Consider the following 27,353-nt stretch of genomic DNA (forward strand, 5'->3'; position numbering starts at 1 on the left):
GCCTTGAAATCAGAGCTAAGCCAAAATCCCGGCACTGCCAACTTCCCAAAACTATGACATCATGCCCACCCCTCCCAGCCTTAGTTTTGGCATCAGATAAATGGGTTGGTACCTCCTTCGCAGGGATGGTGTGGGCATTAAATGACCAAGTGTAGGCGTCTGGTGCAGCAGGGACAATTATCACTGGTGGTTGATTCCTTGACCCACTAGCCGACCCTCACGATTGGCGGCCATCAGGACCCCTGCTCAGAAGAGCTCCTGGCGATGGCCTGCCCGGCCTCGAACACACCTCAGGCCTCCACGCCATCAGCTCAGCACCCGCTCTCACTCTCTGCCCCATCCCGTGGCCTGTCTGAGCCCACTGGACATGCGGGGGCTCCAAGCAGACGACAGAGGACCTCAGAGCTCACCGAGAGGTCCAACTCCTTCATCTTGTAGATGGAGAGATGGAGGCCTCTAGAAGGGCAGAAGGGCTTACCTGGGGCAGCCAGGGGTGGGGTGGGTAGGGGTTGCCTCAGAGCCAGCTGTGGGCAGGGCACCCCAGCCTCCAGTCTGGACAGCGGGTAAGAGAGCCGCTACTCTGGATCAGTTAATTTTCCTCTCAAACCACAGTAATGGCTAATGTTTCTGGAGAGATTCTGTGCGAAGTACAGTGGTTATATCCTTCCACCACTGCTCTCATTTTACCCACTCTGCTTTGCAGATGACAAAACTAAGGCTCAGAGACAAGGAGTGACTTGCCTAAGTCCACATAGGAGGGGCTGTCATTGGAGCCCAAGTCTGACCAGAAAGCTCACAGGCTTCACCCCCTATATACTGCCTCCCTCCGGGAATCCCAGAAAGGACACCAGAACTCTGGACTGGGGGAGCTGGAGATTCCCTCACATCACTTCCATGGAGCTCTGGGATCTGAGGGGCCAAGGACCCTGTCCCTGGTCACATGAAGGTTCAGAGGCACCCTCCCGACAGCGGCCACCGCAGGCTGCCTGGCATCTTGGCTTCCCCTGGGCGCTTACTACCCCACTATCTCGTCTTTCCTCACCCTACCGCCCCCCCCCCCCCCCCCCGCCGGGGAGTGGTGCAGGGAACCCAGACTTATCAAGACAAAGAACAAAAGTCGTGGGGGAAAGAAGCCAAGAGCCATCTCCACTCTGGGGTAGGGCCCTCCAGTTTCGCCCCTTTGAAATTTCAAATTCCAGTTTGTGGACAAAGTCCTAAACTTTCTCACAATATAGGTCCCCAACCACTGACCAAACTCCAGTCCAGGCAGCCAGCAGGCCCAGGGCTGGCCTGGCCCTGCTGCTTCCCTTGGTAGCACTCGAGTCCGGGGGAGGGGTCCTGAGCCAGCTGGGGTCTGCCAGGCCACTCCTGCAGACAGGGACCACCCCACCCGACAGGGACCCCTGCCTCCCATCTGAGAGGACAGCTCTCTTCCTGGAGCTGGGATCTGTCGCTTGCTGGTACCAACAGCAGATAATCAGGTAGGCCCCCCTCCCTTTTTTGGGCACCTTTCCTCCCCCTTGAATTCCTAAAACACTGGCCATACCACCTCCTCACCTGGATAAGGCTACATAGGCTTAATTCAGTCATGACCTCACAGAACTTTAAGACTGGAAAGGGGGTCTCAACCAGCCCACCCATTTGGCGGATGGAGACACTGAGGCCCTCAAGGGCACGTTGAACCATAGACCTCAGGCCCCTTCCTGAGCCCCACAGGGCAGAAGGGTCCTGCTCAAGGCCACACAGGAGTGGAGGGAGTTTGGGGGGGGGGGGTCGACCTTCAAAAGAAGACCCCAAGCTCTGTGAGGAGCCTGGCCCCTCATCCCAGCCCTCAAGGGCCCTGGCAGTGCCTCCTGGGGACCCTGCACGGTAAAGCGTCTGTTCCCTCAGTCGCGGATGGCCATGGGGTTGCCAGAAGAGTACTTCCGAGAGGAAGATGAGGGAGCTCGGGGCTGAAGGCCAGTGGATTTGGAAGGAAACAACATTCATGTGGTTAACTGATAACCGAGCCCCATCCTTGGGCCCCCAGAAGCCTCCTTCCTCCCTCTCCTCAGTCTGATTAAGACGAACTTACTCGCCTGCTAATCATTGCTGAGCCTGTTGATTTTGCCTTAAAAAATTAACTGGGCATGAGTTTGCGGTTTGCCTCACCCCTAACCCTGAAAAGGCCTGGGTGGGCAGGAGGCCACCCGGGTTATGCAAGAGGCTGCTGGCCTCCCCACGCACATTCAGTGCCTCCTCTCCCGCTCTCCACGGGGTAGGTTTTGCTCAAGAGTCAACAGTCTGCTTGTTGCCCCTGCTCTGGGTCCTGAGCAAATTTGCTCTGTTTCCAAAGAGAGATAAAGGCAGCCGGGGGGGAGAGCTTTACAAACAGGGGTGCAGAGCGGCAGCTTTGAGCGCGGGATTCTAGAATCCTGCAGTGTCAGAGCCTGGAGAGTGCTGAGGAGGATGTGGGCCCCGGGGGTCTTTCAAACGGGATCTGAGGCTCCCGGGAGCCTGGCAGGGGAGGCACAGGCCCCGCTTCACCCAGTGCCTCTCAGGCTCTTAGATGCCCTCCCCGTAATATTCCCTTTGAAACCTAGAGCCAGAGTCCGCCAATGGTGGGAACTGGAAAGAGGCTGGGCCAGCCTGGTCCCCTCATTTCCTTATGCGGACAGTGGGGTCGGGGGCGTCCTTGTCCGGGGACAGGCGGCTACCCTAGGTATTCTGAGTCTCCAGCCAGTCCGAGAAGACATTAGTACAGAAGATATACTGAAAACGTCCTGCTCTGCCATTCAGCCCCGCTCCCTGAGGCGGGCTGGAGGCGGACAGGTGCCTGGAGCCACCTAGAGTCTGGGGAGTTCACCTGGCCCTGCTGGGCCCTGGGGACCCTCCGTGGAACAGCCCTGGGCCGTAACCCAGAGGCTCCAAGCCGGAACCCACCTCAGCCACGTCCTCCCTCTGGAGGCGTCAGGCCCCAGAGAAAGCTGCAGGGCCCTCCCCTGGCTCTGTTTCCTCACCTGCGGGTGGGAATAACCATACCTACCTCCCGGGCTTGTGAGGAGGAGGAAGCGGAGCGTGGACAGCCATGGCTGATGGTAACGCAGCTGTCCGGGGGGCTTTACATGGGTTAACTCATTAAGCCTTACAACCAGTCGATGAAGTAGCCAATCATTTTATCACCATTTTGCAGGCTTGAGGCACAGAGGGTCTGGGCCCTGGGCCCTGAGCTCATACAGCATCTGAGGAACAAGAGCTGGGCTTCTAACCTGAGCAGCCCAGCTCCAGAGTCTGTGCTCTTAACCCCGGGACCACCCTGCCCTTCCAGGGCTGACACTCGGTGCCCCCAAGGCAATCTGGCTTTCACCCTGAGGCACGTGTGGGCTGTGTGCATGGACTGGGAGGCCTGGAGGAGGCCTAAGGCGGGCAGGTCTGTCTCTGGGCTGGGGTGGTCAGGGATGGATTGCTGGAGGAGGTGACATCCTGGGCCGCAGGAACATCCAGAAGCAGAGAACACGGTGGGTGATGACGGAGGGACTGGAAGGCACGCTGGCCCGAGAGCAGGGCATCGTGGGAGATGCTGACCACAGGGCTCAGGAGGTAGGGTAGAGCGTATGGTCTGGAGAGTGATCAGGAGGGAAGCCAGGAGGACTTGGGTCTTTGGGGGCGGGGCCTGCCTGAGGGCTGCCTCCTGCCAGGTGGCTTGTGACTCTGGGCTGAGGCTGCTGTTGTCCCTCCTGTGTATATCCCTCCTCCCTCTGGGTTATGTTCCTGACTTTATCTGCAGAAATGACCTTCGGAGTGAGATGGGGCCTGCTCAGCCCCTGTGGGGCCTGCAGGATGATAGCAAGCTCCTGCGGGGCCCAGACCCTGGTCATGGTGTAAGGGATGAACCCCTAACCTGGGAACAACCCTGGGTCCCCCTGCACCCAGGTAATGAAGGGTCCCAGGGATCTGCCTGAGGGTCACTGAGATGTAGTGTTTGGGAGTCCTGAGACTCAGGCCAGGGTTGCCGCATATAGTTGTACAGGTTGCTTACTGCACAAAGGTTCTCTGTTCCACTTACCAAACCAAATGCTCGTAGACATTTATCTGCCCAGAGGAGAGTGCCTCGTTTATTTTCACAAAAGCTCCATAAAAGTCCTGCCTCAGCTCTGCTTCCAGCCACTGTGTGACCTTAGGCAAGGTCATATCCTTCCCTGGCATTGGTTTCCTATTTGAAAAGTTGTCTAGCATAAAGCCCAGCTTCGACCCTGATGGTGAATTAGAATCACCTGGGACCTTTAAAAAAATACTGATGCCCAGGCCCCGCCCCAGACCAGTGATCAAATCTGGGGATTGGGGCAGGTGGGTACTAGACATCAGTATTTTTTCAAGTCCCTAGGTGATTCTGATGTGCAGCCAAGACTGAGACCCACGGTGGGAGCTAGAAAGGCCTAGATATGCATCCACGTTTTGCAACTCACGAGCTTCAGTGAGGCTCAGTTTCCCCATCTGTAAAATGGGAAGGATGACAGAGCTTCCTATTAAGTCAGAATGCCCACTCAGCGCGATGATATTCAGACAGTGCCTGGCATTGTGGCCACCACGTAGGGAGCTCCCGATTCTTGGTACCAATGACCAGTATTTTGCTATTGGCAAAATGAGACTGGCTTGAAACAAAGGGCCTTTCCAGGTCAAAAACTCAGAGACTCGGAGGCATGCTTTCTCTGTTCCTTATGTCAAGTCCTCACACTCTGGTCTCTGTCTGGGCTGCACACCTTTTATATTATTGAGGCCTTGTGATTATTATTATTATTACTTGATATTTTACCTCATTTATTTAAATTTTTAAGTTATTTTTTGGAATCGGTATTACATTCACGTGGTCCAAAAATCAAAACTATAAAGAAGGTGCACTTTGTCACCTGGGTGGCTCAGTGGGTTAAGCCTCTGCCTTCAGCTCAGGTCATGGTCTCAGGGTCCTAGGATCGAGTCCCGCATCGGGCTCTCTGCTCAGCAGGAAGCCTGCTTCCCCCTCTCTCTCTCTGCCTGCCTCGCTGCCTACTTGTGATCTCTCTCTGTCATATAAATAAAAATAAAATCTTAAAAAAAAAAAAAGAAAAGGTGCACTTTGAGAAGTCTTAGTCCACTCCCCAGCCACCCACCAGGCCACTCCCTTTCCTCACCACAGGCCACCACTCCTCTCATTTCCCTAGCCTCTTCCAGGCTTGCTTCCTGCAAATCCAGCAGCATCCAAGGCCCCAGATTAGCACCCCTGCCCCCAGCGCTGTTCCCTACTTTCCTTTGGTCTTCACTAGCAGACTATACTCTCTTCCATTCCGGCTGAGAGCAAGCTCTGAGGAAGGATTACTGCCCTCCTCCACAGGTGAGGAAACTGAGGCTCAGACTGCTGAGTGTTTGAGCTACCCCGGCCTGGCTCCAGAGCCGTGTTTGTCCCCCTGGCCCAATAGGGCCTTCCAGGAAACCTGGCCCAGTGAGTTTTGAAGCAGGGAACAAAAAATGTCCACAATCTTCCAGATGGTGACCCAGCCAGGGGATGTTCCCCGGATGGAACAGTTAGGGCCTGGTGGCCATGTCCTCTGGTGGTGTGGAGCCTATCAGGAACTCTCTGCCAGCGTCGGGCTGTGTGGGAGGCAGGGAAGGTCAGGATGGGGAGGGAAGGAGGCATGGTCCATGGGACAGGCCCAGAAGACAGAGACCAAGGGGATCCCCTTCCTGGAGGTCAGGGAGGAACACTCGGAATTCAAGGCACAGGCGGGCAAGGCCATCTTAACCAGTGTTTTCTGCCCAGGTGACCTCAGGGCTGCCTTGAAACTGTCCACCTCCGTCAGACCACTGACTGACTGAATTTGGCCACTTTCCTTCTCTGCATCAGTTTCCCGAACTGTCAAAGGAAGATGAGGTAGTTGGTCTTTAGCTAAAAGACTCTGTAAGGCTCCTCTCTCCTCGTGGAAGGAATCTGGACCTGCCTTGATCAGGATGGCATCTGCCTATCAAGAAGCCTTTCTGGCTGGGGGGCTCAGGGTACGAGGCCTCTGTACTGCTCCCAAATCTGGACTCCTCCCCCTGGGTCCTGTGTCTTGCATCCACCACCCCGTGCTCCTGTCCAGGTAGCTGTGGAGTCAGAACCATACCTGTGGGGTGCCGGGGGAAGCCCTGGCCCCAGTCTGACATCCTCCTCCTGGTGCTATGGGGTCCCGCACAGTGAGCAACCTCTTCATCCTTGAGGGGGCTCCTGCTGCCACCCTGGCACCCAATACCCTTGGAGGGCTGCCAGGCAGTGTTAATCTCTTAATACTGGTCACAATGAGATTTCAGGGATGGTAGGAGGCGATATCCATGGAAACGGTGGACCCGCCCAGGACCCATGCAAGGAATTAGCCATAGGGCTCAGCAAGGGGGTCCTGGAGACCCAACCCAAACAGGAGCAAGAAGTAGAGCAGCCTTGACTCCTGGGTCCTGCCGAGGCCCTCCTGAGGTCTCATACCCCTCAAAGTGCCTCCATCAGGAGGAGGACCTTGGCTGACTGAGGGGTGGGGTTCCTGTGAAACTGAGGGAGCCATATTCACAGGAACAGCCCTGCCACCTTTCTGAGGCTTAGTTTCTTCATCCTCTAATTTGGGTTCCAGTCCTTAACCCAGGGGCTTTTCCAGAACAGTGCAGGCTTCAGAGTCTGACAGACATGAGTTTGAAGCTCAGCTTTTCCCTCTCAGACTGTAAACCCAGACCAGGCATTTCATTTCCCTAAGCCTCAGTCTCCTCATCTGTGTAATGGGCACAGTGATACCAACCAAGCACAGTAGCATTGCTACTGTGCCTGACTGGTAGGTACCGACGGTCAGTGAACGAGCCTCCTCAGCTGATTTCTGACCGCACTACTTCACTGCACATCTGCCCCCCCCCCGCCCCGACTCCACCACTCGAAGCTTTCAGGATCCCACAGCTTCCCCTTGGCTCTAGCCTTTGCACATGCCATGGCTTCTGCCCAGACTGTCACACCTTTCTTTTCTCTCCTTCCCCCTTTCCAAGTCCCATCTTTGTCATCTTCCTCCAGCATCCCTGCTGGCTTCTCCTCTGTGCTCATACAGCTCCCACCAGTTTGCATAACCACAGTGTAATCAGATGGTGGTTCCTGCCTCCTCCACTGGACCGTGTCCCATTTACCGTTCGATTCCCAGGCCCCAGCTGGTACTTCACATAATGGGTCAGATGGATGGGTCAATGAAGGAAGGCATTTATCCCCCCCAGTCATTTAACATGTGTTCACCACTTCCCACGTGCACCGTTGCAGGTGCGGAGACACAGATGGGAAGCCAACAGGCAAGGGGCACTCCCCTCAGGATGGCAGTTTTAACAAATAAAAATACAGGATGCTCAGGGACATCTGAATTTAAGATAAACAAAGATTTTTTTTTTAAGTATAAGTATGTACCAAATAACACATGAAACATACTTAAAAAAATAAGTTGCCGATTATCTCAAATTCAAATGTCACTGGACATTCTGGCCCTCCCCACTCCCTCCCTCACAGAGCTTCCATTTCGGTGCAGAGGTGTGATGGAGAGACAGGAAGCAAGGAAACAGACTTTTAAAACGAGAATGTCAAATAGGGATGAAATGCAGCGGCAAGACATTGAAACGGCAGGTATGACAGGGGCGTCTTTAGACAGGGTGATCTCCAGCCAGTGGCCCTGACCAGCATGGCCAGTCCTAGGCTCCAGTGAGATGCACCTTTGGAAAAGTCCTTAAAGGATTTGAAAAGGACGCGACAGAGGCTGTAGAGAGGAGGGCTCCGAGGCGGGGAGAGAGCACAGTGGAGGGAGGAGGCGCTGCTGCGTCTCCTTTGACAGACCCCACAATTTTGCATTTTGGATCTGGGCCTTCACAAACCTTCCCGAACTCGCAGCCCCACCCGTCGGTCAGCCGAAGTCCTCTGTAGGGCCGGGAGCCAGGGGAAGGGGCCAAAGGGGCTGTGCAGAGAAGCGTGGCCACCCGGACTGGACCTGGGAGTTCTAACACCGTTCCCCGCACCCCCACCCCTGTCCCGCGGTTGCCTGAGGGCACAGGGCAGAACTAGTACCTGGGCAGGACCGCAGGGCGGAGGGCGTCCGGGAAGAAGCAGCCCAGACTCACTGCAGCGCTTCGCAGTGCGCATCCCGGGCTCCACCTAGTGGCCGATGCTGGACGGGCGTTTAGTAACTTTTCGGTAACCTCACGGGTTTTAACCAATCACAGGAAATAGCATTACAATCCCACCAATCAAAGGCCAAGACGGACTACATAGCTCCAAACCCAGCCAGGTCGGCACGGAGCATCCCTCCAATCACACAGCAGCATTTGGCCACTGCACCAATCGGAAAGCAAGATTTTTGAAACTTGTTCCCCAAGGCTGATATGGCGTCGCCCTTACATCATCTGTGAAATGTATATTCCCCAACACCTGGTCCCGAAGTGCCGGCGTCTTTAAGTAGGGTCCCAAGCTTTGTGCTGGCTTCGTTGGAAGTCTACATTTGCATTCAGGGGCATCTATGTATTTTAACACCGAACGGTAGTAAAAGCAATAAATACCCCCCATTATAAAAATTCATGTACAGGTCTGGGAGAGTGGGGAAAGTATGACCTTTGGAGTAGACACACCTGAACTGGAGTTCAGGTACGAGGCTTGTGAAGGAAAATACACTCCCCCTTTCAAAGTCCTTGAAAGAACAGTATCAACCTTGCCAGTGTTAACTGTCCTAGTTCATCACCCCACGCCGGTCTCACTTACTCAGGCCCAAACCAAGGGAGTCACTACCTTTGTGCTCTTTCTCCCATCCTTCCCAAATCGTCAGAAAATGCAGTTCTTGCTGCCTCCACGTGTATCTCAGATCTTCACCGTGTTTTCATCTCCACCACAGCCAACACTGTCCACATCAATATCATCTCTGGAGATGTGCAAACGTCTCTTCTATTCTATTCTTCCAGGCGCTGGTTCCCCTACCACCTACTCTTCACCCAGGGGCCAGGGATGACCCTTTACACGCAGACTGGTTCAGGTCCCTCCCTTACTGAAATTTTTACGGCTTCCTGTGCATTTATTATTAAACTCATAAAATTCAAAACTCCCCTGGGCTATGAGGTCTTGATGACCTTGTATCTATATCCCTACATCTCCAACCCCATTTTAGTCCACTCACACCAACCCCAGTATCTGTAGCGACACTGGCCTTCTGTTTGCTCCTCTTTCTGCCTCAGGGTCTTTGCACATTCTTTTTCCTTTGCCTGAAAAAGAGTATAGGTGGTTTTCAGAGATGACAAAAATTGTAAAGGTCATAGGAAAATCAGGGATCTTTGGAAAGATCATATGCAGTCAAGTTAGGTCTCTTGACCTAACTTGGACACGGTCCTTGAGTTCCTCTCCTTTCCAACTCCCTTTCTTGGATAGCTTTTCCAAGTAGTGACAGAACCAAAGCCTATCTCAGCCGAAGTTCACATTGTTTCATTTACCTTCAGGGAAGCAACAAAGCACAACTGCACAGTTCAACCCACACTGCTTATGAAGTAACAGCATTCCCACCCAAAAGGAAGCCTAAAGGAGCAGTATTTCCTTAATAGAAAGGTATTGTCAGACCCTCTTCTCCTTGGTGGACCAGAGTCCCTTCTCTGAGAACAGGTGTGAAGGCCCCTGGGTGAGGCAAGTCATAGTGGTCTGAGACAGATCCAACGCAGTGACTCAGTTTACCATTCTAGACCTGTCTTTCAGACTCCTTTATGCATAGTCATCTATGGGCTGTTCTCAACTGCTCTACTTCACTCATTTCAGGCACACGACCAACTTCTTGCTTCCTGTGAAGTTACAGGTGACCATGTAACATGTTCTGGCCAATGAAACGAGAGCAGAAAGACCCTGGGTCACACCTGGACAGGAGGAGCTTGAACAGCCTGCGCTGGGTACCTCCGGAAGTAAGTGTGGATGAGGAGCGCCCCCTGCTGGCCCCTGACGGGCAGGTACTGTGAGTGAGCGGTTCGCTCAGCCGCGTTAAGCCCGAGACCCGGGGCCTTCCGTCACTGCTGCACAGCCTCACCTAACTTGACTGCATATGATCTTTCCAAAGAGCCCTGATTTTCCTACGACCATTACAATTTTTGTCATATCTGAAAACCACCTATACTCTTACTTAATATTTTTCCTACATCAACTCACTTATTTTCATTTGGATTTATCTTAGGAAGTGTTCTTACTACCAAATGAAACACCAGTATCGTAAGTAGAAAGCAATGGGAAAATAAACGGAATGAAATAAACCATTATAGTATAATACTGTTGCCATTCGAAGACTCTGGGCCCTTCCTCTGTTCTCTCTGCATTTAAAAAAAAAAAAAAAAAGGAGGTCCCTAAGTGTGCGGCAATCTTTTGGGGCCCCAAAATGCTGGCTGAGATTGTCAGCTGTTTGGAGGTAGCACAGTGTAGAGGCTCAGAACACAAATTCTGGAGCCCAGTTTCCTGGGCTTGAATTCTGGTTCTGTCACGGACTGGCTGTATGACGTTAGGTAAATTACTTAACTGCTCTGTGACTGTGTGTATGTGTTGGTGTTGTTGTTTAATGGCAAAAGAGGGATGATAATAATAGGTATGTCATTGGGATGTTGTGGGGATTTTCTGTGCTAATATACAGAAAGGACTTAGTGCCTGGCATGCTGTGAGTTCTGCACAGGTGTGAGCTATTCAGTAATTGCAGGATCAAGAGCCACATGGATTTGGAGAAATGTCTGAACTCGATGAAGAGGAATGAGAAATCCTCCACATTCGTTCAAAATAAATCAGCTGGATAGTGTTGCTGGGGAGAGCTGCCTTAGGGACAGATGACACAACTAAGTTCTAGAGGTTTTACTTCTCAGCAGCTGTCTACGCCTCTCATCTGGTTTCATGTGACATCAGAGAGGACCAAAAGCAAAGACAACAAAAAAATAAACAGATGGGACTACATTAAATTAAAAAACTTCTGTACATCAAAGGAAACCATCAACAAAATGAAACAGCGATGTATGGAAAGGGAGAAAGTATTTGCAAATCATGTATCTGGTAAGGAATTAATATCCAATATATATATAAAGACAGCTCCTGGGCACCTGGGTGTTTCAGTGGGGTTAAAGCCTCTGCCTTCGGCTCGGGTCATGATCCCAGGGTCCCGAGATCGAGCCCCACATAGGGCTCTCTGTTCAGCAGGGAGCCTGTTTCCCCTTCTCTCTCTGCCTGCTTCTTTGCCTACTTGTGATCTCTGTCTGTCAAATAAATAAATAAAATCTTTTTAAAAAAGACACCTCCTGTGTCATAGGATGGGACAGGATGAGAAAACCATATCCTTTGAATAATAAATTAAAGAACCAAAGGAGCTGGCTGTTGGGGATGAGGCTGCTGGGCGTGAGGAGAGGGTCAGCTTGGCAAAACGGTCAAGGCTACTGCCTTTGAAATATCTATGCTACCATTCGGATAACTGACCTTGTGAAAATTATAAGCTCTTTAAGCCTTATTTGCTTCATCTTCAAAATAGGAATCAGTAATAGGACTTTTTAATCAATTGCTTCATGGAGTAAATATGATCGACCTTAAAACCTGACATATAGTTGCTTATCATGTAGTTCTGTTATTTACTGAAGTCAAAGTACTGTACTTTGGGAAAGAATGTTTATCTTCTTACAGCCCCAGGAAACAAACCAGGACCAAAAGATGAATGGTACAGGAAGAAGGTGTGTGCCACAAATTAATATTTTTTTCTACCAGATACAATAGATCTACCAGGGGAAAAACCACTTTATGAAGTTGTTAGCATCTTGTCACCGGAAGCATCAAGCCCAAGCTAAGTGGCCACCTATCAGAAAGCATAGTGAAATGATTCCAGCAATCAATCAAAGGCTGAATCAAAGTAGCAGCTCTCAGATGCAGAAGTCTTAACTAAAACTGGATCAAAACCAAATTCATGTTGGGAAAATTGTCTATCCACATGCAAACGAGTGAAACTGGACTCTCGGCTTACACCATATATAAATATTAACACAAAATGGATCAAGACCCAAGCACAAGAGCTAAAATTATAAAACTCTTAGAAGAAAATATTCATGATATTGGATCTGGTGGTGATTTCTCTCGATATGACACCAAAAGCAGAAGACACAAAAGAAAAAATAGATGAACTGGACTGCACTGAAATCAACAAGTCTTGTGCACCAAAGAATAGCATCAACAGAGTGAAAAGGCGATCCCTGGAATGGGAGAAAATCTTTGCAAGTCATACAACAGATAAGGGGTTCCTATCCAGAGTATATAAACTCCTACAGCTCAACAACAGTAACAAAAACCAGTTTTCAAGATGGGCAAAGGATATGAATAGGTATTTCTTCAAAGAAGATGTACAAATGACCAAGAAGCACGTGAAAAGATGCTCCATAACACTAATCATTAGTGAAATGCAAATCAATGCAAAACCACAATGAGATACCACTGCACACCTTTAGAACGGATATTATTACGCCTGGGTGGCTCAGGTGGTTGAGCGGCTGCCTTCAGCTCAGGTCATGATCCCAGCGTCCTAGGATCGAGTCCCACATCGGGCTCCTTGCTCGGCGGGGAGTCTGCTTCTCCCTCTGCCTCTGCCTGCCTCTCTGTCTGCCTGTGCTCGCTTGCTCTCTCTCCCTCTATCCCTGACAAATAAATAAATAAAATCTTTAAAAAAAAAAAAAAAAGAACGGATATTATTTTAAAAACAACAAAAAAATGACAAACAGATGATAACAAGCATTGGTGGGGATATGGAGAAACTGGAACCCTTCTGATCTACTATTGGGAAGGAGTATAAAATAACACAGCTGCTACAGAGCGCAGTATAGCATTCTCTTACAAAATTAAAAATAGAATTACTCTACAATTCAGCAATTCCACTCCTTGCTATGTACCCCAAAGAACTGAGAGCATGGTCTGGAAGAGCAGCGTTCTTCACAACAGCCAAAAGGTAGAAGCAACCCACGTGTCAGTTGACAGATACAAACAAATGCATGTTTGTGAAAAAAACAAATGTGATAACAAACAAAATGTGATATACGCACAAAACAAAAAATGTCATATATACATATACTGGAATATTATGTGATAAAATGAAACAAAATGTGACATATACATATAATGGAATATCATTCAGCTTTTTAAAAAGGAGGGAATTCTAATATCCCGTAACATGGAGGAACCTTGAGGACTTCGTGCTAAATGAAGTAAGCCCATCACAAAATGACGAATTTATATGAGGATCCTAAAAAAGTCCAGTCCATAGGGACAGAAAGAACAAAGGTGGTTGCCAGGGGTCGGGGGGAAGGGAGGCATGGAGGGTTATCTTCTAATGGGTACAGAGATTCAGTATGGGAAGATGAAATAATTCATGGGAAGATGAAAGAATTCATGTGATGGATGGTGGTGATGGTTGTATAACTATGTGAATGTACTTAGTGCCTCTGAATTATACACTAAAAGATGGCAAAAGTGGTCAATTTTATGTTATGTATAGTTTACCACAATTTTTTAAGTTTCATCAATGTATAAAATAAAAAATATATAAATATATATACCAAATTGCATCATGACCAAGTTAGGCTTATTCTAGGAATGCAAAAATAGTTTAACCTGAGAATATTTATTTACCAATTAGCAAATTAAAGGAGAGAAAAATATGATTTTCTTAGTAAATGCACAAAAAGCGATCAAGAATACTCAACACTGACTAAAAAACAGACAGAATTTCTAGCTTACTTGAAAAAACTTTTGAAAACCCTATAAAAGCTACCTACCAAACCCTAAAGCAGATATGATAACTTTAAAAGGTCAAAGTGTCCCTTTAAAGTGAAGAATGGGGGCTCCTGGGTGGCTCAGTTGGTTAAGCATCTCGCCTTCAGCTCAGATCATGATCCCAGAGTCTTAGGATCAAGCCTCATGTCTGGCTCCCCCCTCAGTGGAGAGCCTGCTTCTTCCTGTACCCCTCAGCCCACTCGCTGCTCTCTCTCTTTCAAATAAATAAAATTTTAAAAAATAAATAAATAAACAAGATTGCCCAATGTGGCACAGGCACATTGTGTTGTCCAGTATTATCTAATCTCCTTGTCTTCCTTTGTAATGAAACCTCCAGTTTTCATTTGAGCACACAGATACCCCCCGAAAGATTGAAGTCACACTAGGTTGAGACCATGCACACATGTTGTGGTCAATGAAATATAATCAGAACTGTAATGTGGCAGCTTCCGGGATCTTTTCTTAAAAGAATATAATGATATTCCATTATATGTATATATCACATTTTGTTTCATTTTATCACATAATATTCCAGTATATGTATATATATGCAACATGACTTTTACTCCATTTTCTTCTTTGTCCCCTCCATTTTTCTGTAATGAGGACATGTGGCTGGAGCACTGGCAGCCACCTTGGACCATGAGGATAAAGACCTCATGGAAACAGAAGAGCAGTAGCTGCAAGGAGTTCCTGAGGACTGCTGTGGGGAAGAGCTGCCATCCTAACCTTAGACTGCGTACATCTGGGCTTTCACAGAACTGAGGAATAATCTGTCTTGTTTAAGCTACTATTATTCAGTGCCTCAGCTACTCATGGACAAACCAAACCCTATCTGATATGCACGTTATTACTGCTTCTATGTGACATTTTACTGGAGGCCCTAACAACACAATAAAACAAGAAATTAAAAACAGATATAAGAAGAGAATTTAGCAAGGTTACTGGATACATTTTTTTTAAAAGATTTTATTTATTTGACAGAGAGAGGGAGAGATCTCAAGTAGGTGGAGAGGCAGGCAGAGAGAGAGGAGGAAGCAGGCTCTCCGCAGAGCAGACAGCCTGATGCGGGGCTCGATCCCAGGATCCTAAGATTATGACTCAAGCTGAAGGCAGAGGCCCTAACGCACTGAGCCACCCAGGCGCCTCAACTGGATACATTTTCAACATATTAAAAGAATTTTGGTTTTGATATACTGAAAATTTAACATCAACAAATGAGAAGATTCCGTTTTAAAACTCTTTACAGTAGCAGTAACAATTATCAATTATCTAAGAATGAATCTAACAAAAGACTTTGGATTATTAAAATTATCTAACTTTCTTGAAAAACATAAAAGCAGACCTATACCTACCCTTATATAAACATAAATGAAGACCTACATCAGTGTGGCATATTCACGGCAGAGGGATTTATTATGTAGAGATGTCAGTTCTTCCCAGATTAATCAATAAACTTGATGAAGTTTCAATTAAAAGCCCAACAGGATAAAGCCACTTAGCCTAGTACTTGGCAAACTGCAAGCACTTAAAATATGGTAGTTGCTTTAACTGAAATCCACTGGAGGAGATTAGTACGCCATTGGCCTCTAACCTTTATTCTGTCCTACTGAACACCCTCCTAAAATTTATATAAATGAACAAAGAAAATACACAAGATGGTTTTTATAGAACAACTACACTATGAGAAAGACATGCTGTACAATACAGAAAGCTAAATGTATACTTGTCAAGCATGGTAGCTACCGACCACATGTGACCATTGAGCATTGGAAATGTGGCTGGTTCAAATTAAAATGTGTTGTTCGTGTCAAGTACACATCATATTTGGAGACTATATTTAAAAAGAACAAAAAAATCTCATTATTTTTAGTGATTAGATGTTGAAATAATTAAGATGTTGAAATTATGTGTGTATATATATAGGATTAAATAAAATATATTATTAAATAATTTCAACCATTTCTTTTGGGAGATTTTTTAAATTAAACTTTTTATTTGGTGTCATTGTGGGAATCACCTGGGTTTTTATTTTTATTTATTTTTTTTCTCTATTTCTTTTTTTTAAATTTTTATTTTATTATTTTTTTAATTTTTTATTTTTTATAAACATATATTTTTATCCCCAGGGGTTCACCTGGGTTTTTTAAAAAAAAAAAAATTTATTGCTTAAACGTGGCTACTAGAGATAGGTAAGTGGACCAGTATACAGAATCCGGAAACAGATCTACACATATCTGAAAATGGGAGACAAAAAGAAATGACAGTGCGTGTCAGTCAAGAAAGAATGTTCTAATAAAAAGAGAGAAGAAGGAAAGAAGGAAGGAAGGAAAGACAGAGAAAGAAAGAAAGAAAGGAAAAGGAAGGAAGGAGGAAAGAGAGGAAGGAAAGAAATGATGTCCTAGTCAGTAAATGTTGTGGGACCAACTGGTTATCCATTTGAAGAAAAATATAACGGCGTCTCTATTTCATACCATACACAAAAGTTAATTCCTATAAATAAACATCTAAATATGCAAAGTAAAATTTTAAAACCTGAAGAAAATATTTCATATAGTATCTTTATGATCTCAGGGCACTGCAAGATTTTATGGACAAACACAAACCATAAAGGAAAAGACTAGTAAATTTAACGACCTGATTTATAATTTAACCAGAATGTAACTTCCACATAACTGTAAACTTGTGTACAACAATAGAGGCTCTAAAGAGGGTGAGAAGACAAGCTTCAATCTGATCAAAGATACTTCCAACTACTGTAACTGAAAAAAGTTTTGGATCAAGAATAAACAGTGCTTGGGGCACCTGGCTGGCTCAGTCGGTGAAACTCCACCATGGGGTTGTGCGTTTGAGACCAATATTGGGGGAAGGCCTTATTTAAAAATAAAATCTTTAAAAAAAAAAAAAGAATAAATAGTTCTTTCAAATGATAGGAAAAGGTAAAGAATGCAACAGAAAAATGGGAAAAGGATATATACAAGTCCACTCCAGTGTAAACTCAAATGAAAAAGAGCCTTTCCCTCTTCTAATAGGGGAAATACAAATTCTCATTTTAAATTCGTCACCTTCTGGAATCAGGTGCTGGTGAGGATGTGGACCTCTCAGAACCGCTAAACACTGGGGACTGCAGTGGTTGCTGGTGGGTGAGACTGAGCAAAATACCAATCTTTCATCAAAGACAAGATGTCCACTACCTGAGATCCAGAAACTCCACTCCTGTGTGTTATCCTAGAAACACCCACAGCCACGGGTATCAGAACGTTCTTTGCAGCATTGCTGGCAAAGAGAAACGGGAAACAACTCCATTGTCAAAAACCAGAATACAGGGGCACCTGGGTGGCTCAGTGGGTTAAAGCCACTGCCTTTGGCTCGGGGCATGATCCCAGGGTCCTGGGATAGAGCCCCACATCGGGCTCTCTGCTCAGCGGGGAGCCTGCTTCCTCCTCTCTCTCTACCAGCCTCTCTGCCTACTTGTGATCTCTGCCTGTCAAATAAATAAATAAATAATCTTAAAAAAAAAAAAAAAAAAACAGAATACACACACTTGGGACATTCAAACACAGCATTTTCAGTGAGTGACCTAGTGCTACTTGTCTCTACATGGGAAGATCCAAAAAGCTATGATATGAAGGAACGAAAGGAGGCTGCCGAAGGATGCATACAATGTATCATTCAAATATATCCTTCAGATTAACAGAATAATAGTATATATTGCTTATGTAGCCACGTGTAACAGAAATATAAAAACATGTCTGCCAATGCTAACCAGCAAAAGTTGACAGTGGTCACCTCCGAGAGGGGTGGTTGGGGGATGAGATCAGGGAGAGAGGTACAAGGGGGCTTCAATGCCAAGTTTAACATCTCACTTCTCATTAAAACAAAAAGGGAATCCAGTGAAGAAACGGTCATGTTAAGATTCCACAAAACTGAGCGATGGGCACGTCAGTGTTCACAATGTTATTCTCTCTACTTTTCTGCGTGTCTGTAATATTTCCAACTTAAAAGAAAGGAGAGATATGATGAAAAATGTAACTTTCTATCTACCAGCAACAGACAATTTGGATGTAATTTTTAAAAATCCTATCATTTAAGATATCTAAAAAAATGTATCATTTTTAAAATCTAGGAATGTATTTAAGCTATAGAATTTCTCTGCTTCGGGGCAGGGAGAGATTTCATGGGGGTTAATGTTTTTCATGGGGCTCGGTCATGAGCCATCATGGGCACATTGGAGGTCTCTCTCTCTCTCTCTCTTTTTTTTTAAACAGATTTTATTTATTTATTTGACAGACAGAGAGAGATCCCAGGGAGACAGGCAGGCAGAGAGAGAGAGAGGTGGAAGCAGGCTCCCTGCTGATCAGGGAGCCCTATGCAGGCTCGATCCCAGGACCCCCAGGATCATGACCTGAGCGGAAGGCAGAGGCTTAACCCACTGAGCCACTCAGGCACCCCTGGAGGTCTCTCTTGAAGTGTCCAACGCACTCTGTCATGTGTTAAGGACTCTGAGGAGTGCTCAGTAATGAAATGTGCAGAACTTCCTTTAATCAAACTTCTAACTTTTTTCAAACATCGAACAATAGGATCTGTCTTGCCTGAGCGGCCTTGGAAAGTCTGATACAGTGATCTCAACCGGCTGCCACATCGGAGCTCTGTGTTAGGATGTTTCCACTTAATTTTATTCTTCCTTTCTCTATGAACTTTTTCATTATTTATTTTAAGCAGATTCATGGTAGGAGAATTATGACAATGTACCGAGGCAAAATAAAAATTGATTAAAAAGATCCCACATGGCCCCTATGGGCCCCTTTTCAAAAGGTATGATGGTAGCCCAGCATTTAGGGAGCACTTACATGCAAACAGACTGTGCTAGGATAGGTATGTCCTTATCCTCATTTTACAGAGAAGGAGACTGAGGGTCAGAGAGGTACTGTCACCTATCCAAGGCATCTGGCTTGCATAGCTCTAACCAAGTCTTCCCAACTTTGCAGCACAGGTTCTCAGCCACTACCAGACAAGGCCTCCCCATCGGAAGGGGAGGGGTGGTCTTCAAACCTGCCAAGATTCCTTTTTCCCCCTTGCTCCCTGAGTCCTTCAGGATTCTCTCATCCCCCCAGGGGAGCTGTGGACGTTATCTCTTCCAAAAACAAAGTCTGCGCCTCTGCCATAGAAGGACCTGAGTCCCTCCCCCAAACCCGGTCCACCTTATCTCTGAAAACCATGACTTGCCCTGGAGAAGAGGGAAAAAATAAGCCTCTCCCCACCCCAGCTCCACCCCCAAAATCACTGGATTTGGGGTAAATTGGGCAGGCTGGAGACAGAAGAATGGGTGTGTAATTAAGTTTCAAATTGACTATTGTGTTATGCGAATGTCTGATAAAGGAAACACAATGGCTGCCAGATGTAGGCTGGGAGGTGAGATTTCCCCAGTGGAGAATTCTAGAAGACTGGGACTGGAGTTCTGGAGTCTGGGTCCTCCAGACAGCCAAGCAGGCAACAAGGGTGGGGACACCAGAGATAATTATAGGGAGGAGAGAAGAGCCAGTCAGGGACACCAGCCCAAGAGGTTTGGCTAGGACTGGTCTCTTCAGCGTGGGACACAGAGGCGATGAGTGAACAGTGAACTCAGTCACTGCCGTAGGGTCCAAGGGACCAGAGCAACATTATTCAGCAGGAGTACCATGGGAACCCCATGTAATTTTTAAATGTTTCAACCGTCACATTAAACAAATGATAAATCTATGAAATAGGAGATTGTTCTCACAAATAATGAGCTCTCCCTAGGTCTTAGCAATCCAGGGTCCCAAATTCAATTGCCCTCAACGGTATATGGAACAGATGGTACATGAGCCAATCTCACACTTTCCTGTAAGAAAAACGGGGCCGCAAACAATGGTTTCTGTTCATCAGTGTGACTTCAATGCAGGGACATTGAGAAATGGTGGGAACGACAGCAAATTAGAGAAAGTACATCCAGGCTAAATTGCTCCAGTCTGACTCTTGCCTCATGGCAATTGGGAACCAAGTGTTGCTAGAGCTTCCCTTTATTTTATTTATTTATTTATTTATTTTGAAAGGAGCAGGAAGTTGGGATTTTTAAAGGTTGACATTCAAGTCAAATCATATTTAAAAAAAACAAAAACTGGGTGGGCTGAATCTCAGACTCTGATCTGCATTCAATCCTTGACCGTGTTTTACAGAGAAGGAAACTTGGTTCAGGGCAGTTAAATATTTTCCCAACTCATAGTAAAGACAAAGAACTGGCTCTTCTGGTCGTTTCTACTACTTCTCCTAATAACCAGCATTGATTTTTTTTTTCACTATTCTTACTGAGAATTTACTAGGTATAGGGTTCTATGCTGAACATTTGCTATCATGAAGGATACTGTTTATGATGTCAGATTTAGAGAGGGGAAACCAAGGCTCAGAAAGGTGGAGTAAATTGCCTGAGGTCACACTGTGTGTGGGGCTTGAACTTGGGTCTCTGATTAGAAGAGTCTAGAAGCCCCGCTCTGGGTATACTTTTTCCACTGCCCAGCCCTGAAGAAACTCAGAGACCAAGGATCCCTGTGGTTTTTACGCTGCGGCTCCTTCAAAGGGATGTAGGCAGCTTCCTACACCTCCACACTTGCTTTTTTCTTCTCTCTTTTTTTTTTTTTTAAGATTTTATTTATTTATTCATGAAAGACAGAGAGGCTGAGGCAGAGGGAGAAGCAGGCTCTCCAAGGAGCAGGGAACCTGACACGGGTCTTGATCCCATGACCCCAGGACCACCACCTGAGCTGAAGGCAGATGCTTAACCAACTGAACCACTCAGGCCTCCCCCAACGCCTACCCCCCAACTCTTGCTTTAAACTGAGGGCCTCCACTGTGTCATTCCTATGAATTGGCTTCCGGGTAAGACTTTTGTTTGGAGAGGCTGCGGCTGCCTTTTTTTTTTTTTTCCCACTTGTTTAAATTTGAAACCACTGACCCGCCACAGTCCCTTGATTTACAGTGGGGAGAAACTGAGACCCAGAGGTAGTAAGCGACTTTGGTCCCTGTGCAAGTCTGGACCAGAGCCGGGACCCAGAACTGGATCCTGGAGGCCCAGCCTGGAGGTCAGGCCCCACCTGGGAAGCCACCTGCTGGGTGTACCAGGGCCTCCCTCCAGCGCCCCTGGGCTCTGCCCCAGGAAGGGCCAACTGTTCCCTCTGTGTCTCACCACAGGCTCCGCCCTTCCTCATGCCTGTTTGGATAACTTTTCGACCTGTTCCTGCACCAACCCTCCCTGAGGTGTGGCTGCTTCAGCTGCCTCGGCCCAGGGAATCCTGGGGCCTTGGCAATGGGGCGGCCCAGGCTTGGCTGGTCCCACAGCAGACAGTTGTCAAACAGTGGCCGTCTGGGCAGAGGGAGGCCTGTTTACAAAGGGCAGAGCCCAGGCAGGGGTTGCTGCTTTCTCCCCACACCACTGACCCATCCAGCCCTCAGCATACTACTCAGCGGTCCCTGGCTGTACTGGCTCATTCCATGGGTTTCTATGAAGCACCTACTGTGTGCCGGGCACTGTTCTACATGCTGAGGATTTAGCAGGCAACAGGAGGACAGATTCCCTCTCTGATGGAACATCCTCTACAGTGGAGCAGACAGGCGAAGGCACGACTCCAGAGCTGTAGAAGATAAGAGGACTGCTAGCGATGGGCAGAGGTGGGGCAGGCTCAGATTCCTGTGGTCAAGGAAGGCCCCTCTGAGTGGGAAACTTTCAAGCTAAGACCCAACCTATGAGAAGAAATCCATTATGGGAAGATCTGGAGAAAAGGTGTTCCAGGCAGAGGGAATAATGAGTACAAAGGCCCTGGGGCAGGAATATGCTTGGAGAGATCGAAAGACAGTTAAAAAGCAAGTAAGGCTGAACTAGAGTGTGCAAAAGGGACAAAGACAGGAGAGGCCAGAGGGGCAGACAAGAGTCGGATTGTGTGGGACTCTTTGATTAGGGAAAAGAACTTCAGCAGCACAAAGGTGCTGAAAGGTGTTCCGCAGGGATTTTGAACATGAATGTGTTCGGAATTTCTCCTGTAACCTGAACTTTGCATTTAATCCTAACTCGGGGCTTTCTGTTCTAGGTCACTTTTCATGTTTGAAATAACGCTTAATTATTCTCTTCTCCTTTTTTTTTTTTTTTAAGATTTTATTTATTCATTGGACAGACAGAGATCACAAGTAGGCAGAGAAGAAGGCCGAGAGCAAGGAGGAAGCAGGTTCCCCACTGAGCAGGGAGCCCGGTGCGGGACTCGATCCCAGGACCCTGGGATCATGACCTGAGCCAAAGGCAGAGGCTTTAGCCCACTGAGGGCCCCTCTCTTCTCCTTTTTAATTTAAATTTTCTTTTCAAAAATTTAGTCAAGGTGTATAGGTGCTCAGCTGAAAGAAAACAAGTACTTTTACAAAGCTGGAGACCAGTCATAGCAGCTGTCCCCCTTCTCTTCCTGAATCTGATTCCTGCCATCCAGAGGCCACCACCTGGAACTGTTCTAGCTAGTTTTCCTCTATTTTTCTACGTATCATGGTTATACCACTACTTGATTTTTCAGTCTTAGATGTAAAATGTTGACTTGCTAAGAGGCAAGATCCTATGTAACTATTTCCCAATCTGGAGGTAAGTCAATATTCACTGTTTCCGTATACGTAACCACATTGTATCATTACTGTTCTCCGCAGCTGGTGCCATCTGTATCTGAACGACGAGCTTTCCCTGCACCGGCTCAGTTGACCTTCACAATAACACTAGAAGGCGTATGTTGGTCAGCATAACAACAATGCTAAGACTTTACATCCCACAACACTGGCTGCACCTGCTGAGCTGAGCTATCCTGAGAGGTCCACAGAAATGGCATTATTCACCCATTTTTCAGAACACATGGAGCTCAAAAGGACAAAGACAGTTCTACCTATCTCCATGGAGTGCAGTGGTTAAAATAAAACTCATCTGCCAGCTAAGGTGGAAGGAGCTGGGGTCCCTGGGTGAGGGACATAAACTCTTTTTTTTTTTTTTTAATTTTATTCATGTATTTGACAGAGAGAGAGAGAGATCACAAGTAGGCAGAGAGGCAGGCAGGGAGAGAGGGGGAAGCAGGCTCCCCGCTGAGCAGAGAGCCCAATGCGGGGCTCGATCCAGGACCCGGAGACCATAACCTAAGCAGAAGGCAGAGACCCAACCCACTGAGCCACCCAGGTGCCCCAGGAGATAAACTCTTGATCTCACATACTGGGTTGGTGCGTTATACCAGCTAGCACTGCCATGGCTAATACAATGCCTGGGTTTGAATCCCAGCTCTGACTCTTGCAGTCTGTGTGGTTTGGGATGAGTCACATCTCTGAGCCCTCATTACCCCTTCCGAGAAATGGGTACCATGGCAGCACCTACCTCAATGTGCAGTTGTTAAGAATTTAAGGAAGTAATCGTTACAAATGATTTAGAACAGTGCCTGCCCCTAGTGAGTACTACAGAAGTGACTAAATAAATCAGGAGGGACATCTGGGGTGGCTCAGTTGGTTAAGCTTCTACCTTTGGCTCAGGTCATGATCCCAGGGTCCTGGGATGGAGCCCCGCATCAAGCTCCCTCCTCAATGGGGAGCCTGCTTCTCCCTCTGTCTGCCACTCCCCCTCCTTGTGCTCGCTTGCTCTCATTCTCTCTCTGGCAAATAAATAAATTAAATCTTTAAAAAAAAAAAAAAGAACTAGAAGATGAAGGAACCAAGACTCATATCTGAGTCACATGAGGCCAAGTTCAGTATCTGACCCCAAAGTCCTAGACATCTGTATTCCTTTTTACAATTTTTGCCAAATCTGCTTGTTACCTGTACTTTACCAGTAATTATTTACTTGGTATTTTTTCTTTCTTTTGAAAACATGTATTAATTTTAAAAGTATATTTTATATTAGTGCTTTAGTATGCTATTTATAAAATTTTCTAACACACAGTAATATAAAGTCAGTAAGATTTAAAAATGTTTGTCCATATACTCCTAAAATCAGCCCTACCCTGTGGGTACACCTAAGGAAAAGTATGCTATTTTTAGGTCTATAAAGAACCTTCGGGAACATTCTGTCCAGTGGCTTTGAAACCATTTTGACCATGACCCTATAGAACAGCGACTCTTTGAAGCCTGCCTGCCTGAGCTGGAACCGTGGCATTTCCTCTTAATGCCTGTATCACTTTCACCAAGTGACTCAACCTCTCTCTGCCTCCATTCCCTCGTCTATAAAACGGGAATGACAGTAATAGTACCTACATCACAGGGCCATTGTGAAGATAAGGAGTTAAGCTTTGAGTGTGTGAAGCTCCAAGAAGTACTTTATCAAATCCCGCTATGATCACAACCCCATGCACACATCCATAAACATGTATAAATGAAATGAAAGTTTCACACATGTGAAATTTACTCATTAGAGGAGATGGACTGGGATGTTTTTTCTTCTATTTTACTTCATTTTTAAGGATGTGGTCATCTTTGTGAAATTTCACTTATCTGTTTCTGATTTATAATTCATGTTCTTGGCTATATGGACATTATACTTCAATGAAAATGTTCTTTTAAACGGTACGTTTTTCTTAAAGACTTTATTTTGAGAGAGTGATTGAGTGCACCAGTGGGGGAGGGGCAGAGGCAGTGGGAGAGAATCTCAAGCAGACTCCTTGCTGAGCGTGGAGCCCGAGGAAGGACTCAATGTCATGACCCTGAGATCGTGACCTGAACGGAAATCAAGAGTCCACCAAATGAGGCACCCAGACGCCCCAAAGAGTACATTTTTATTCAAAAAAAAAAAAAGGCAAGGAATGATAATGAAAGAAGTCAGCTGATTCTATGAACAACCAATGTTCTGAAATTATTTTGTCTAGCTAGCACAGTGAGGGTACATTAATAGACTCAGGGTCCCTAACAGCTGGCACATGCTAATCTACATTTCTTTTTTTTTTTTTAAGATTTTATTTATTTATTTGACAGACAGAGATCACAAGTAGGCAGAGAGGCATGCAGAGAGAGAGGAGGAAGCAGGCTCCCCGCCACAGAGAGCCTAATGTGGGGCTCGATCCCAGGACTCCAGGATCATGACCTGAGCCAAAGGCAGAAGCTTTAACCCACTGAGCCATCCAGGCGCCCCCTGATCTACATTTCTAATAAAGACTGTATGCATTAAATTCTAGGAAGAATGTATCTGCCTAAAATTTTAAAAAAATATGTGCTTCAGAGGCTTTTAAAAAAATCATATATTGGAGCATCTGGGTAGCTTAGTTGGTTAAGTGTCTGCCTTCAGCTTCGGTCGTGATCCCGGTGTCCTGGGATCGAATCCTGCATGGGGCTCCCTGCTCAGCAGAGTCTGCTTCTCCCTTTCCCTCTGCCCCTCCTCCCTGCTCATGCCTGCATTCTCTCTCTCTCTCTCTCGCTCTTGCTCTGTACTCTCTCAAATAAATAAATAAAAGAGAAATCTTTTTAGAAAATCATATATTAGGGACGCCTCGGTGGCTCAGTCTGTTGAGCGAGTTAAGCATCCGCCTTCGGTTCAAGTCATGATCCCAACCCCAGTGTGGTAGGATCGAGTCCCACATGGGGCTCCTTGCTCAGCAGGGGGGCCTGCTCTCTCTCTGCCTGCCGCTCCCCCTGCTTGTCCTCACACTCTCTCTCTCATAAATAAATAAATACAACTTTTTTTTAAAAAAAATCATGTATTAAAGCAAGAGTCAGCAAACTAAAAAACCTCTTGGCTAAATCTGGCCCACTGTCTACTTTTGTAAATAAGGTTTTATTGGAACACACCCCCATTCATTCATTTACATGTTGCCTATGGCCACTTTCATGCAGCCAAGGTCCTACGACAGCCACTCAGATCCTACCCCGCCTGCAAAGCCCCCAAAATTCACCATCTGGCCTTTTACAGAAAAACTTTGCTGACTCCTGCCTCCAAGTTCAAAGCCCCTAAACGTCAATTAAATCATTTCCTATTTATAGCTTGTTCTAGTCTAATCCTAAGCCTAGCAAATTTTTAACAGTTATATTTCCCCCGACACTTTACTTTGGAAAAATTTCAAACCTCCTGAAGAGCGAAAGAACAGTACAGAGCGCCCTGACATCCCTCACCGAGATTCTCCCATCAATGAGCAGCATTCTGTCTCGTGGCCTTTATCGCTATGTACCTGTGCAATTTTTCATTGAAATATTTGACATTAAAAATTGTATACTCACATTTGCTCTACATATTTGACTGTGTCGTGTGTGTGCCTGACCCCATGTTACAGGCGGCCAACTGTGGACCAACACATTCATGTTCCCCCTTCCACAGCTGAGAGCCATTCCTGGAAGACAGCTGGCCTAGAGGGACCGTGCATCCCAGATTCCTCAGCAGCTGACCAATGTCATGTGACTGGTTCTGACCAGTGGAATATGAGCAGAAATGACAAATGTCCTTCAGAGTCAGGGCCACTTCTGGGGTCCTCGGATGACAGAGGTAAATAAACTTCTAACTGCCTTTTGAGGTTTGTTTGTTACATCAGCTAGTGCTACCCTAAATCATAAACCCAATAAATTGCATGAACCGTTAATGGGTGAAGACTGCTGCTTGAAACATACTAACTGGTCCTCTGGCTTTCCAAACACCACTGAGCCATGGAGCCTTCATTAAATGTTCCATTCAAAGAGAGCATGTAGCTTTTCTGGTTGAACCAGAGCTTGTGAGTGGAGTGGGTAGGAGCCTGGTTCATTTGAACAACCATACTGGCCTTGAAAGTGAACCCTGGGGCATCCTTCTTAACTCCTTGGGCTCCAGTGAATGTTGCATGATGACTTCTGAATAAGGAATACACCCTCTTTTCTCAGAAGATGAGGCAGAGAGCCAGCAAAGGACTTGAGTGGGGTCACAAATAGCTGCCTGGGGTCAGAGCCTTTTCCCACATCTGTGGCCAGGGCAGCTCTGCTCACACTTTGTCCACACCTCCCATCTGCTCCCAACGAGCCCAGACTCATGAGCCAAGCCCCTGAGAACAGACCCCTCCAACAGGCTTCAGAGGGCATCTGAAGGCTGGGAACTAAGCTTTGCTCTGATTCTCTACCCACAGTTGCATCCTGGAACAACCAGTTACATAGCCCTCATTCATTTCAGTGCATCCCACAGCTGCTAAAAGATGCTTAGCATTCAGTCCCTCTTGCAAAGGAGATGCAAGCTCTACAGATATTATAAAAATCATTAAAATGTATAGCACTTTCTATGTGCCAGAAACTCAATACTTTCCAGATATAAACCTCACTGGATTCTCACAACAACCCTCCAAAGTGGATTCCGTCATCATCACTGCATTCAACAGATAAGGAAGGTGGCAACCCCAAGCCTGACTCTGGGGTCTGAGCTGCTAATCATGATAGCTCCTCAGAGGCTACTGTGGGGTAACAGGTATAGCTAAAAGAGTAAAGGTTTGGGGTCAGGCAGACTAGACTTTCATCACTTACTTGCTGTGTGATTCAGGAAGACTTACTTAACAACTCTGAATCTCATCTTCCCCATTTATAAAATGAGGATAATACATCCCAGCCT

At 46.7% G+C, this 27,353-nt stretch overlaps 1 protein-coding gene and 1 long non-coding RNA gene across 4 annotated transcripts in view; one reads left to right on the plus strand and one right to left on the minus strand.

Annotated features, from left to right (window-relative positions):
• Positions 1–27,353, minus strand: part of HNF4A (hepatocyte nuclear factor 4 alpha) — a 61,681-nt gene that overhangs the window by 27,783 nt on the left and 6,545 nt on the right. Inside the window, exon 1 of one of the 3 annotated variants that reach the window (XM_032350589.1) lies at positions 8,063–8,176. The exons of 1 other annotated variant lie outside the window; for it this stretch is intronic. Coding sequence is in view for 1 of the 2 variants with exons in the window: in XM_032350588.1 (XP_032206479.1) it covers positions 6,117–6,156 (40 nt within the window). In the remaining variant the exon portion in view is untranslated. Of the gene's footprint in view, positions 1–6,116; positions 6,242–8,062; positions 8,177–27,353 lie in introns of those variants that run through there. One more of the 3 variants, XM_032350588.1, reaches the window with a different exon arrangement.
• On the plus strand, positions 1,241–26,357 carry LOC116594928. Its single transcript, XR_004287463.1, has 3 exons — positions 1,241–1,481; positions 9,785–9,924; positions 26,109–26,357. It is a non-coding gene; the product is annotated as an uncharacterized LOC116594928 (long non-coding RNA).

The sequence above is a fragment of the Mustela erminea genome, chromosome 7, assembly GCF_009829155.1.
Source record: "Mustela erminea isolate mMusErm1 chromosome 7, mMusErm1.Pri, whole genome shotgun sequence".
Classification (NCBI taxonomy): domain Eukaryota; kingdom Metazoa; phylum Chordata; class Mammalia; order Carnivora; family Mustelidae; genus Mustela; species Mustela erminea.